This window comes from Nannobrachium achirus (assembly GCF_963921795.1).
Source record: "Nannobrachium achirus genome assembly, chromosome: 3".
In the NCBI taxonomy this organism is placed as follows: Eukaryota; Metazoa; Chordata; class Actinopteri; order Myctophiformes; family Myctophidae; genus Nannobrachium; species Nannobrachium achirus.
In genome coordinates, this window is record NC_137812.1 from 73,530,267 (window position 1) to 73,543,788 (window position 13,522).

At 43.4% G+C, this 13,522-nt stretch overlaps 1 protein-coding gene across 1 annotated transcript in view; it reads left to right on the plus strand.

The window, feature by feature from the left end:
• The window catches only part of LOC308282441 (atlastin-2-like), a gene marked incomplete at both ends in the record, with an annotated part of 38,041 nt that extends 25,193 nt beyond the window's left edge, over positions 1–12,848 (plus strand). Inside the window, 6 exons of the mRNA XM_080722786.1 lie at positions 3,242–3,313; positions 4,133–4,273; positions 6,869–7,104; positions 7,748–7,802; positions 9,677–9,691; positions 12,741–12,848. Coding sequence (XP_080578912.1) covers positions 3,242–3,313; positions 4,133–4,273; positions 6,869–7,104; positions 7,748–7,802; positions 9,677–9,691; positions 12,741–12,848 — 627 coding nt within the window. The remainder of the gene's footprint in view (positions 1–3,241; positions 3,314–4,132; positions 4,274–6,868; positions 7,105–7,747; positions 7,803–9,676; positions 9,692–12,740) is intronic.
• Positions 12,849–13,522: the final 674 nt, after the last annotated feature.

Here is a 13,522-nt window from a genome sequence, read left to right on the forward strand (position 1 = left end):
TGGTTACCATGGTACTAGGTAGCATGGTGTAGGTCACATGGGTACTGCTGGCTGTTGTCCAGTGGGTCTCAAATTGTGGTTCGGGGCACCTTTTAGTCACAGGGTGTAGCACTGGGCGTGGTCTACTGGTGCCACTCAAAAATCCTCCATTCATTTTTGTCCCATAGAGATTTACAATTACTTTAAACCTAGAATCAAAGACATCCAGGATGCTGGTGAATCATGACCATAAAACCTTTGATTCTGTGATAAAATAAAATAAAAACACGCTATGCCCTATCGAGACACAAGGGCGCCCAGTGCCGCTGCTGCAAATGACACGCATGATACACTGTGCGCGCGTGATGCCTGCTTAATGGTTTCATCCATTTTAACTGGGGGTGGGGCCGCAGCGCAGTACTCAACTCAACCTCTGCACTGACTCAGACAGACATTGGCCGGGTTTCCCAAAGCAATTTTAGCCCATCGTAGCTCATGCATGGTCGTAGAGACCAAGCCCCAACGGTCATGTTCCTGTGTTTACGTGGGTTCGGGCAGAGCGACTTATTTAGCCCCCTACAACTACACAATCACTCATTTCACAAACAAAGTGCTTAATAAAATCTCACTCCTGTCTAAATACGGTATGGGTTTCTATAATTACCTGTATCCTCTGTGTTCTTTAATATGAAGCCTTTTTATCCGATCGCTGTCTGTTATCTCAGTGGGGTTGGTGCGCATGGGGAACGCCAGGAAATACATGGGAAAACAGAAAGCGATAAAAAGGATTCTTATTAAAAAACACGGAGGATACGGGTAATTATAGAATGCCGTACCGTATTTAGATATGGTGTGAGACTTTAGTAAGTACTAATTTGAATGTTGGTGTAGTTTTAGGGGGCTAAATAAGTCGCTCTTCCCGAACCCATGTAAAATGGTAAATGATAAATGGTGCATTTATATAGCGCTTTTATCCAAAGCGCTTTACAATGTGCATTACATTCACCCATTCACACACACATTCATACACCGATGGCAGAGGAAACCATGCAAGGCACCAACCTGCTCACCGGGAGCAACTTGGGGTTCAGTGTCTTGCCCAAGGACACTTCGACATGTAGACAGGAGAAGCTGGGATTTGAACCACCGACCCATGGATCATTGGCCAACCCACTCTACCTCCTGAGCTACAGCCGCCCCCGTAAACACGGGACCATGACGGTCGGGGCTTGGTCTCTACGACCATGCGTGAGCTACGATGGGCTTGGTCTCTACGACCATGCGTGAGCTACGATGGGCTTGGTCTCTACGACCATGCGTGAGCTACGATGGGCTTGGTCTCTACGACCATGCGTGAGCTACGATGGGCTTGGTCTCTACGATCATGCGTGAGCTACGATGGGCTTGGTCTCTACGACCATGCGTGAGCTACGATGGCTTGGTCTCTACGACCATGCGTGAGCTACGATGGGGCTTGGTCTCTACGACCATGCGTGAGCTACGATGGGCTTGGTCTCTACGACCATGCGTGAGCTACGATGGGGCTTGGTCTCTACGACCATGCGTGAGCTACGATGGGGCTTGGTCTCTACGACCATGCGTGAGCTACGATGGGCTTGGTCTCTACGACCATGCGTGAGCTACGATGGCTTGGTCTCTACGACCATGCGTGAGCTACGATGGGCTTGGTCTCTACGACCATGCGTGAGCTACGATGGCTTGGTCTCTACGACCATGCGTGAGCTACGATGGCTTGGTCTCTACGACCATGCGTGAGCTACGATGGCTTGGTCTCTACGACCATGCGTGAGCTACGATGGGCTTGGTCTCTACGACCATGCGTGAGCTACGATGGGGCTTGGTCTCTACGACCATGCGTGAGCTACGATGGGCTTGGTCTCTACGACCATGCGTGAGCTACGATGGCTTGGTCTCTACGACCATGCGTGAGCTACGATGGGCTTGGTCTCTACGACCATGCGTGAGCTACGATGGCTTGGTCTCTACGACCATGCGTGAGCTACGATGGCTTGGTCTCTACGACCATGCGTGAGCTACGATGGCTTGGTCTCTACGACCATGCGTGAGCTACGATGGCTTGGTCTCTACGACCATGCGTGAGCTACGATGGGGCTTGGTCTCTACGACCATGCGTGAGCTACGATGGGGCTTGGTCTCTACGACCATGCATGAGCTACGATGGCTTGGTCTCTACGACCATGCGTGAGCTACGATGGGCTTGGTCTCTACGACCATGCGTGAGCTACGATGGGCTAAAATCGCTTTGATAAACCTGGCCAATGACAGTGGATATTTGTCATTTTTCCACCTCATGTGAATTAACTTTTCCCTACCCTATGCCCATTTATTTAGATCTCTTAGTTGGAAATCAACTTTGGCAGGGCTGTTATGGTGCTGTGGCGTTTAGGCTTGTCACGATACTGGATTTCTACCATTTTCGATACCACGCAACCAAAGCGATTTTAGTGCAAAAATGTTTCTTTTTATTTAAAGAAAAATACAGAACTTCTTGAGGTAGATGGTAGTACACTTTTTAAAGGCCTGCCTTTGATGTTCTCACATTCCAAGTACAAATAGGCCTTTAAAATAACTAGGAATATCGATATTATCGATGCTATGGAAAAGTCTTATATATGCAGTTGTTACATAGCCCTATGTTATGGCTCATGGTTGCTGTTAGTACAGTGTGCAAAACTCTGGAAAAAAAAAACACAAAATGTTGCCAAAATGCCACCCTGCATGTCTGGCTGAAAAGGCCTCGGGTTCACTCAACCAATCACCTTGCTCCTCTCTGTCTCCTCTGTGGTTCACTCAACCAATCACCTTGCTCCTCTCTGTCTCCTCTGTGGTTCACTCAACCAATCACCTTGCTCCTCTCTGTCTCCTCTGTGGTTCACTCAACCAATCACCTTGCTCCTCTCTGTCTCCTCTGTGGTTCACTCAACCAATCACCTTGCTCCTCTCTGTCTCCTCTGTGGTTCACTCAACCAATCACCTTGCTCCTCTCTGTCTCCTCTGTGGTTCACTCAGCCAATCACCTTGCTCCTCTCTGTCTCCTCTGTGGTTCACTCAACCAATCACCTTGCTCCTCTCTGTCTCCTCTGTGGTTCACTCAACCAATCACCTTGCTCCTCTCTGTCTCCTCTGTGGTTCACTCAACCAATCACCTTGCTCCTCTCTGTCTCCTCTGTGGTTCACTCAACCAATCACCTGGCTCCTCTCTGTCTCCTCTCGTTGCTAGGCAACAGCTGAAGCCAATAACCTGGCAGCGTTGGCCGGAGCCAAAGACCTCTACAACAAGAGCATGGAGCAGGTCTGACATCACTTCCTCTGACATCACTTCCTCTCTCTGAAACTGCTCTGTGTGTGTGTGTGTGTGTGTGTGTGTGTGTGTGTGTGTGTGTGTGTGTGTGTGTGTGTGTGTGTGTGTGTGTGTGTTGCGTGCGTGCGTGCGTGCGTGCGTGCGTGCGTGCGTGCGTGCGCGCTAACTCATACATAGCGCTGCTCACTTCACACTGGGTATGATTTTTCTGCACAGTACTGGGGTAAAGGTACTTGGTATTTATGTACAGTACTTGGTTAAAAGTACTCAGTATTTATGTACATCACTAGAGTAACAGTACTCAGTATTGTTCTACAGTTCTAGGCCAATGGTTATCAACATTTTCAGGCCACGACCCCCCAAATAATCATATTTTAACTGGGGACCCCCACACCCTACGAGTTGAGACATTACATTTTGTATAACACGGTTCGATTGTGAAAATAGCAGATCTACATGCTCACAACGCCTCGCATTGCAAGGCGTTGCGAGCATGTAGATCTGATATTTTCACAATTTATGCCTCTAATATTTGACAATTTGGCCAAAGTTTAATTCATAATTTTAGAGATATTAAAAAGTTCTTAAATTGTCACTTTATAAATGTGCAGATACCCTCTATACACTTAAACTTTATGTTGGTTTGTGTACTGTTGAGTGAGAAAACAATGTTGCACATCATGTTAATCATCTGGGGACCCCCCAAGATAATTTGGGGACCCCCCAGTGGTTCTCAACCCACAGGTTGAGAACCATAGAGGTTGAGAACCATAGTACCAGGGTAACAGTACTCGGTGTCGCCCCCTCCAGGTGTGTGGTGGTGACACACCCTTCCTGTCGCCCTCTGAGTTGGAGCGTTACCACGGTGACCACCGCCGCGCCGCCGTCCGGCTCTTCTGCTCCGTCAAGAAGATGGGCGGGGCCGACTTCTGCCAGCGCTACCAATCACAGGCCAGTATCTATCTATACATCTACCAATCACAGGCCAGTATTTATACATCTACCAATCACAGGCCAGTATTTATACATCTACCAATCACAGGCCAGTATTTATACATCTACCAATCACAGGCCAGTATTTATACATCTACCAATCACAGGCCAGTATCTATACATCTACCAATCACAGGCCAGTATCTATACATCTACCAATCATAGGCCAGTATTTATATACCTACCAATCATAGGCCAGTATTTATACATCTACCAATCACAGGCCAGTATTTATCTATCTACCAATCACAGGCCAGTATTTATACATCTACCAATCACAGGCCAGTAACTATACATCTACCAATCACAGGCCAGTATTAATACATCTACCAATCACAGGCCAGTATTTATACATCTACCAATCACAGGCCAGTATTTATACATCTACCAATCACAGGCCAGTATTTATACATCTACCAATCACAGGCCAATCACAGGCCAGTATTTATACATCTACCAATCACAGGACAGTATTTATACATCTACCAATCACCGGCCAGTATTTATATATCTACCAATCACAGGCCAGTATTTATATATCTACCAATCATAGGCCAGTATTTATATATCTACCAATCATAGGCCAGTATTTATATATCTACCAATCATAGGCCAGTATTTATATATCTACCAATCACAGGCCCGTATTTATATACCTACCAATCACAGGCTAGTATTTATATATACTGTAACCAAAATAGAGACCAGGATTTATTTCTACCAATCAAATGCTAGTATGTTATTGGTTCTGAATAGTTGCTAGTTTATTAGTGTGGTTGCTATAGAGCAGCGCTATTCAACCTGCGGACTGCGGGCCGCATGCGGCCCCTGCAGCATGTTGAACCCCGCCCCTTTGTCTCATCAAGCCTTCTCCCAGCAGCTGACCTTCAACTTACCTAATGAAAACCTTTTCCCTTAAATCCAGCCATAAAAATTGTCCTAACTATGAAATCGCTAAAGTTTTAGAACACCCACTCTGTTAATTTCAGCCCTGAAAGCCTTTTCTTTATATGTTTTTTACTGAGCCAGTGAGCAGTGACGGGGGCTGCATTTCGCGGCAAAATTACGTCATCTGTATCACAGCGTGTGTTGCCGTCTCTTCAGGAAGTAGCTTGCTTCAACAGCAGTGTTTACGCTGGTGTAGGAGTCTAGCCTGTTACTCCCCTGTTACTGGACGCAGAGGGACGTGAGACGCTTCTACGGATGCGTATCGGCGAGCTGCAGGCGGTCGCGGTGGTTTTGCGGCCCGCTCCGGTGGTCCGCGGCGACCCCGGGCGAAAAACGGACGAAAAAAGCAATACCGCTACTGACCAGTAGTTGAGCAACTTCCATAGTATAGCTTTAAGGGAAGCTTCCCTTATTAAAACATGTGACTTCCGTAGGGAATGAATTGACCAGTCGCTATGCCCCTCCTAAAGCCGTCCTTGTCCAATGCCAAGTTAGCAACAGGTTACTAACGCAGCTGACTTGGCAAGCTGCCATGGCGGCGCGCATCGGTGTACCGCGAGTCTGGCTGCTAGATAGAGATGGGATTTATGGTTCTTTGAAGTGAGCCGGATCTCTGATATCCGTTCCATTCAAAGAGCCGTTCAAAAGACTGGCTCATTTTAGTTACTGGTTACTTTGTAGATTTTGATTATGATTGCAAATCACTGCACCCAAATAGGCCTATACATTTTGGCCATTGGATACATTTCTGGCATTTGAAAATAGGTGATCTAAAAGCTCACAATGTGTCACGTTGCGATGCATTGTGAGCTTGTAGATCGGCTATTTGCAAATGATTTTTCTACATTTTACTCATTGGAAAACCTGTGAAACAGGACATTCTGCATAATGAGTACAGTACGTTCTAATATTGGTACTTTAAGTACATTTTGATACCAATACTATTTTACTTTTACTCAAGTAGCCTACATTAATAACATTCCAAACTTGATTGCACTGCAGTATTGATATGTTTACCTAAGTAAAGAAATTTAGTACTTTTCCCACCACTGTTCATTAGAAAGGAACGGCTCCCTACTGTGAACCGAATCATATCGTTCATTTCAAAGAGCCGTTCAAAAGACTCGATTCGTTCGCGAACGTCCCACCCACTCGCTCCGTGTCACAAACACTGAAACAAAAACAGAACGGATTGCACTGATCTACACAAACCCACGGGAATAATTTAGGAGCACTTCATGAGAAAATATAACTGGTAACACTTGTGTACTGTATGTTAATCTGACTTTAGTATAGGTTATTGTTTTCTTTCTGGACGTGCGTTTGTGGCAGGTTTAACATGGGATTTTGACAGCTGGCTTCTCCTCCTCTGCACGCCGCCATGGCAGCTTGCCAAGGCACCCGCCTTAGTAACCTGTCGCTAACGTGGCATTGGGCAAGCACGGGTTTAGGAGGGGCATAGCGACTGGTCAATTGAACGGAGCCTTATCCCCCTTGGAAAAGGGTTAAAACCTACATGTGTGTCCAGGCCCTAAATGCTTTCATCTGTATTTGTTTCTAATTCAATTAATATAAAATCCTTATCATGGTTTATCATCATTCTAGCTGGAGGCGGAGCTAGACGAGGCCTACGCCCACTTCTCGTCGGCCAACGGCGGTAAGAACCTGTTCACGGCGGCGCGCACGCCGGCCGCCATCTTTGTCCTGGTGTTCCTCATGTACCTGGTCTCCATGGTGACGGGCTTCCTGGGCGTCAGGGGCGTGGCCGCCACCTGTGACATCATCATGGGCGTGGCCCTGGCGGCGCTGTGCGTCTGGGCGTACGCCAAGTACAGCGGCAGGTCCGTACGGAACAAACACTCTTTATTTTTGTTTGGGTCTTTTAATGCAGTGGTTCTCAACCTCAGGCAGCGACCCCCCCAATTATTTTAACTGGGGACCCCCAAAATAATCATATTTTAACTGGGGACCCCCCCCCCCCCCCACCCTGACGAGCACTAAGAGTTGAGGCATTACATTTTGTATAACACGGTTCTATTGTGAAAATAGCAGATCGTCTATTTTCACAATTTCTGCCTCCAATATTTGACAATTTGGCCAATGTTTAATTTGTCATTTTAGAGGTATTAAAAAGTACTTTAATTATCCTTTTTAGAAATGTGCAGATACCCTCTATACACTTAAACTTTATGTTGGTTTGTTGACTGTTGAGTGAGAAAACAATGTTGAACATTAAGTTAATCATCTGCCCCCGAGTCCCCGACCCACAGGTTGAAAACCACTGTTTTAATGTATGTAAATGTTTATTTTTATATCTATCGTTTTATGTCGTTTATTATGTTGTATGTTTCATATCTAGTTTATATATTTAGTATACTTCATATCTCTTTTATATTCTTTAAATTTGAGTGCTTGAATATGTGGGCTTGTAGATCATCTATTGTCATCACATTAAGTTATTTCTATTATTTATTTTTCATCCAGGTTCAGGGATGTGGGAGGAGCTATAGACCGCGTCGCCTACACTCTCTGGGAACAGGTCTGTCTGTCTGTCTGTCTGTCTGTCTGTCTGTCTGTCTGTCTGTCTGTCTGTCTGCCTGTCTGTCTGTCTGTCTGCCTGTCTGTCTGTCTGTCTGTCTGTCTGTCTGTCTGTCTGTCTGTCTGTCTGCCTGTCTGTCTGTCTGTCTGCATGTACCTGTCTGTCTGCATCTGTCTGTCTGTCTGTCTGTCTGCCTGTCTGTCTGTCTGTCTGTCTGTCTGCATGTACCTGTCTGTCTGCATCTGTCTGTCTGTCTGTCTGTCTGTCTGTCTGCATGTACCTGTCTGTCTGCATCTGTCTGTCTGTCTGTCTGTCTGTCTGTCTGCATGACAGTACCTGTCTGTCTGTCTGCATGTACCTGTCTGTCTGTCTGTCTGCCTGTCTGTCTGTCTGTCTGCATCTGTCTGTCTGTCTGTCTGTCTGCATGACAGTACCTGTCTGTCTGTCTGCATGTACCTGTCTGTCTGTCTGTCTGTCTGTCTGTCTGCATGACAGTACCTGTCTGTCTGTCTGCATGTACCTGTCTGTCTGTCTGTCTGCCTGTCTGTCTGTCTGTCTGTCTGCATGTACCTGTCTGTCTGTCTGTCTGTCTGTCTGTCTGTCTGCATGTACCTGTCTGTCTGCATCTGTCTGTCTGTCTGTCTGTCTGTCTGTCTGCATGACAGTACCTGTCTGTCTGTCTGTCTGTCTGCATGTACCTGTCTGTCTGTCTGTCTGTCTGTCTGTCTGTCTGTCTGTCTGCATGTACCTGTCTGTCTGCATCTGTCTGTCTGTCTGTCTGTCTGTCTGCATGACAGTACCTGTCTGTCTGTCTGCATGTACCTGTCTGTCTGTCTGTCTGCCTGTCTGTCTGTCTGTCTGCATCTGTCTGTCTGTCTGTCTGTCTGCATGACAGTACCTGTCTGTCTGTCTGCATGTACCTGTCTGTCTGTCTGTCTGTCTGCCTGTCTGTCTGTCTGTCTGTCTGTCTGTCTGTCTGCCTGTCTGTCTGTCTGTCTGTCTGTCTGTCTGTCTGTCTGTCTGTCTGTCTGCCTGTCTGTCTGTCTGTCTGTCTGTCTGTCTGTCTGCATCTGTCTGTCTGTCTGTCTGTCTGTCTGTCTGTCTGTCTGTCTGTCTGTCTGTCTGTCTGTCTGTCTGTCTGTCTGTCTGTCTGTCTGTCTGTCTGTCTGTCTGTCTGTCTGTCTGTCTGCATCTGTCTGTCTGTCTGTCTGTCTGTCTGTCTTAGGGCATTCACCAAATATTCTAATATTCGAATATCAAAGTCATTATTCGACATTGTTCACTGAAGTCCAATATTCGCTTATTTTTATTTCTTTATTGTTTTCTCTTTAAAATATAGATGGTTTATAAAGCTTGGCTAGATAGGAAGTCATAAGAATGAGCTGTCAGTGCCCCTGGTGGATGAATTTGTTAATGCTCTATACCAGGGGTTCTCAAACCTTTTTAGGCTGTGACCCCCAAAATAAACATATTTGAACTGGGGACCCCCACCCTGACAAGCACTTGGAATTGTAGGTATTACATTTAATGTGACTCGGTTCCGCAGATAAATATTGTGAAAATAGCAGATCTACATGCTCACAACGCCTCGCGTTGCGAGGCGTTGTGAGCATGTAGATCAGCTATTTTCACAATGTTCGCCTCTTGCTTACTTAATATTTGACAGTTTGGCCAGTCCTGTCGAATATTCGACTATTCGAATACTTTGAGGTCGAATAATTCGAATACTAAAAATCACTATTCGTGAATGCCCTAGTGTGTCTGTCTGTCTGTCTGTCTGTCTGTCTGTCTGTCTGCATCTGTCTGTCTGTCCCTCTCACTGAGTCCCTGTCTGTCTCTAATGCTTCTTGTCTTTCTCTCTCACCGCCACACAGAGGACTCCACGGAAGGTGAGACACCTTGGCCCTCATTTATCAACGTTACATTTTTGGCGTACGCCGAGATTCCTGCAATTGTCTGCATTTATCATCGTGGCATCGTGACTTTGACGTTGGCGTGCGGTAGGATCAGATCTCGCGTCAGGTTCTGAGGTGGTGTAGGATTGATCTTATTCACCTCTTATTCCATTGTAGACGTGCGGAGCAGCAATGTCTAACTATCTGACACATGTATCCACTCCAAAATGTATACAGGGATTAAAGTTCTCAGTCCTGGGGACTGATTTCAGTCTTGAGGATTCCATAGGAGCTATTTCTGAGATCAGTGCAGATCCGCAAAATAATATTAACTATAACTAAAAGCTGTTATAAGAAGATACTTCTATAAAATGAAGCATGGATTGGCACACACACATTCAGTGAAGGCAGTTCAGAACTTCAGGGAAACACCCCAAATATTGGTGTACGCTGCATGCGCCACGTTTCAAAAATCTCATAATTGGGACATGGTCTGAAAATAAATTTCAGTCTTGGGATTTCTTGTGGCTTTAACCCCTGTGTATATCTAACACACTAATACATAATCCCTGTGAAAATATATTTTATACATTTTATAAAAGCATACATCATGGACATGCATGACGATTTTATTTCTAAATTACAATGGCAAGCAATTCAAATCTAGCTACTGTATATGGAAAGCAATCTAACAACAAGTGCTTTAACAGTCATTCAGATAAGATTGCCAATTGGCTCAGAACAAGGATATATGCTATTATACGAGCGCTTATGCGAGAGCAGTTTCGTGAGTCGGACCGATTCTGAGGGGAGTGAGAAAATCATATAACACCGGCACCACTGTAATCTTTTCATGGACCGTGAGGTCTCCAATTCATACAGTGAAGTGTGTCCTATATGGAGGACACACTTCATGATCATAAGGTAAACCACCGACAGCCATTCTGGGAGGCTTGGAAAGCTTTTTTAATAACATGTTTTCTCTCCAGCTATGGTCTAAGCTGATGGAGACCTTATGACAGTAATAGTTATATAAAGGAGCTATAGTCAACTTTTTCATTGTAGGGCCGACACTTTGTTTACATCCTAGTCTATAGACTAGAATGTAAACAAAGTGTCGGTCTGACAATGGCCAAAATGATTATTTTATCATTATTTTACGCTTTTTGTGGTCATTTTTGAATAGAAACACATATATGAAGCTTATTTCTTTTATAAAATATTTTCGAAACATTATTTTTATTTTAGCATCCGTTTTTCAAGAAAAAGTTGACTATAGCTCCTTAACTCTCCTACTGCCAGATTATTTATTTATTTATTGGGTCTGGCGCCATCAAAAAGCGGCTTACCTTTGCGACGTTATAGTAGATAGACAGACAGACATTTATTTTTATTTTTTTTATTTTTTTGGTTGTGCAATAGTGCACTTTGGTCTGCCAGGCAGCAGAGGGCGGCGTCATGCGAGAATGAATGTGAATTTGCCTGTTATGTGTTGAAGAAGAAGAAGACCAGTCACTGGCCACAGAGCCTCAGAGCCAGAGAAAATCAACAAGGAAGTGAATTGTTCTCCGTTGATGTTAACGCATAATGGATTTTTTACACCATCACCGCGGAAAATGTGTTTACAGTAGACGGCCGCGCGACGCCTCATCAGCTTACAGTCATCAGACGAACGAACCGAACGAGCGCCGTATTGGCATCGAGGTTCTGTAAAAAATGGGGCGAACGTGAACGTTCGAAGCGGCGGGAGAGTTATGGTATAATATAACTTTATGATAATATTAACAACATATTGTTTTCTCTTCAGGTCTGGTCTAAGTTGATAGTTATATAAGTTATATAACTTTATGATAATATTAACAACATAATGTTTTCTCTCCAGGTCTGGTCTAAGCTGATGGAGACCTTATGACAGTAATAGTTATATAAGTTATAATATAACTTTATGATAATATTAACAACATATTGTTTTCTCTCCAGGTCTGGTCTAAGCTGATGGAGACCTTATGACAGTAATAGTTATATAAGTTATAATATAACTTTATGATAACATTAACAACATATTGTTTTCTCTCCAGTTCTGGTCTAAGCTGATGGAGACCTTATGGTAGTAATAGTTATATAAGTTATATAACTTTATGATAACATTAACAACATAATGTTTTCTCTCCAGGTCTGGTCTAAGCTGATGGAGACCTTATGACAGTAATAGTTATATAAGTTATAATATAACTTTATGATAACATTAACAACATAATGTTTTCTCTCCAGTTCTGGTCTAAGCTGATGGAGACCTTATGGTAGTAATAGTTATATAAGTTATATAACTTTATGATAACATTAACAACATAATGTTTTCTCTCCAGGTCTGGTCTAAGCTGATGGAGACCTTATGACAGTAATAGTTATATAAGTTATAATATAACTTTATGATAATATTAACAACATATTGTTTTCTCTTCAGGTCTGGTCTAAGCTGATGGAGACCTTATGGTAGTAATAGTTATATAAGTTATAATATAACTTTATGATAATATTAACAACATAATGTTTTCTCTCCAGGTCTGGTCTAAGCTGATGGAGACCTTATGGCAGTAATAGTTATATAAGTTATAATATAACTTTATGATAACATTAACAACATAATGTTTTCTCTTCAGGTCTGGTCTAAGCTGATGGAGACCTTATGACAGTAATAGTTATATAAGTTATAATATAACTTTATGATATCATTAACAACATATTGTTTTCTCTTCAGGTCTGGTCTAAGCTGATGGAGACCTTATGGTAGTAATAGTTATATAAGTTATATAACTTTATGATAATATTAACAACATAATGTTTTCTCTCCAGGTATGGTCTAAGCTGATGGAGACCTTATGACAGTAATAGTTATATAAGTTATATAACTTTATGATAATATTAACAACATAATGTTTTCTCTCCAGGTCTGGTCTAAGCTGATGGAGACCTTATGACAGTAATAGTTATATAAGTTATATAACTTTATGATAATATTAACAACATAATGTTTTCTCTCCAGGTATGGTCTAAGCTGATGGAGACCTTATGGCAGCGGTTTCCTCTCCTGGGTTTGATTCCCGTGCACAGAGCCAGACTGGTATCCAACAACAACATCAAGAAACACTAGCTTATTATTTATTATTTATTATTATCACTTCTGATCATGATTTAAATAGATTTTACTTCCATTGGTTATTGGTCATTTTTTTAGGGGTGGGGTTTGGGTGGGTGGCGTTTAGGTTTGGGTAGGCGGGGTTTCATTGTTTGTACCAGTGGTTCTCAACCCTTTCAGGCCGCGACCCCCAAAATAATCATATTTTAACTATTAGAGTTACAATAACTCTGTTCTGTTGTGAAAATAGCAGAAAAAATTTCTGCCTCTTAACATTTGACATTTTGGCCAATGTTTAATTTGTCATTTTAGAGGTATTCAAAAAATCCTTAAATGTGTCACTTGTCACTAGAGAATGTGCAGATGCCCTCGATACACTTAAACTTTATGTTGGTTTATGTTTACTGTTGAGAGAGAAAAACAATGTTGCACATTAAGTTAATCATCTGAGGACCCCCCCAGAATCATTTGGGGACCACCGCCTGGCTGGGGGTCCCGACCCACAGGTTGAGATCCTCTAGTTTATATCATTGCACCATGTGATTTAAAACCATGTCTGTCTGTCTGTCTGTCTGTCTGTCTGTCTGTCTGTCTGTCTGTCTGTCTGTCTGTGTTGTTTAGAGTGAGCAGGCTCTCTCTCCCTTAAAGACCCAATGAAATGACTATTTTGGGTATTTTATTTTGAAGTT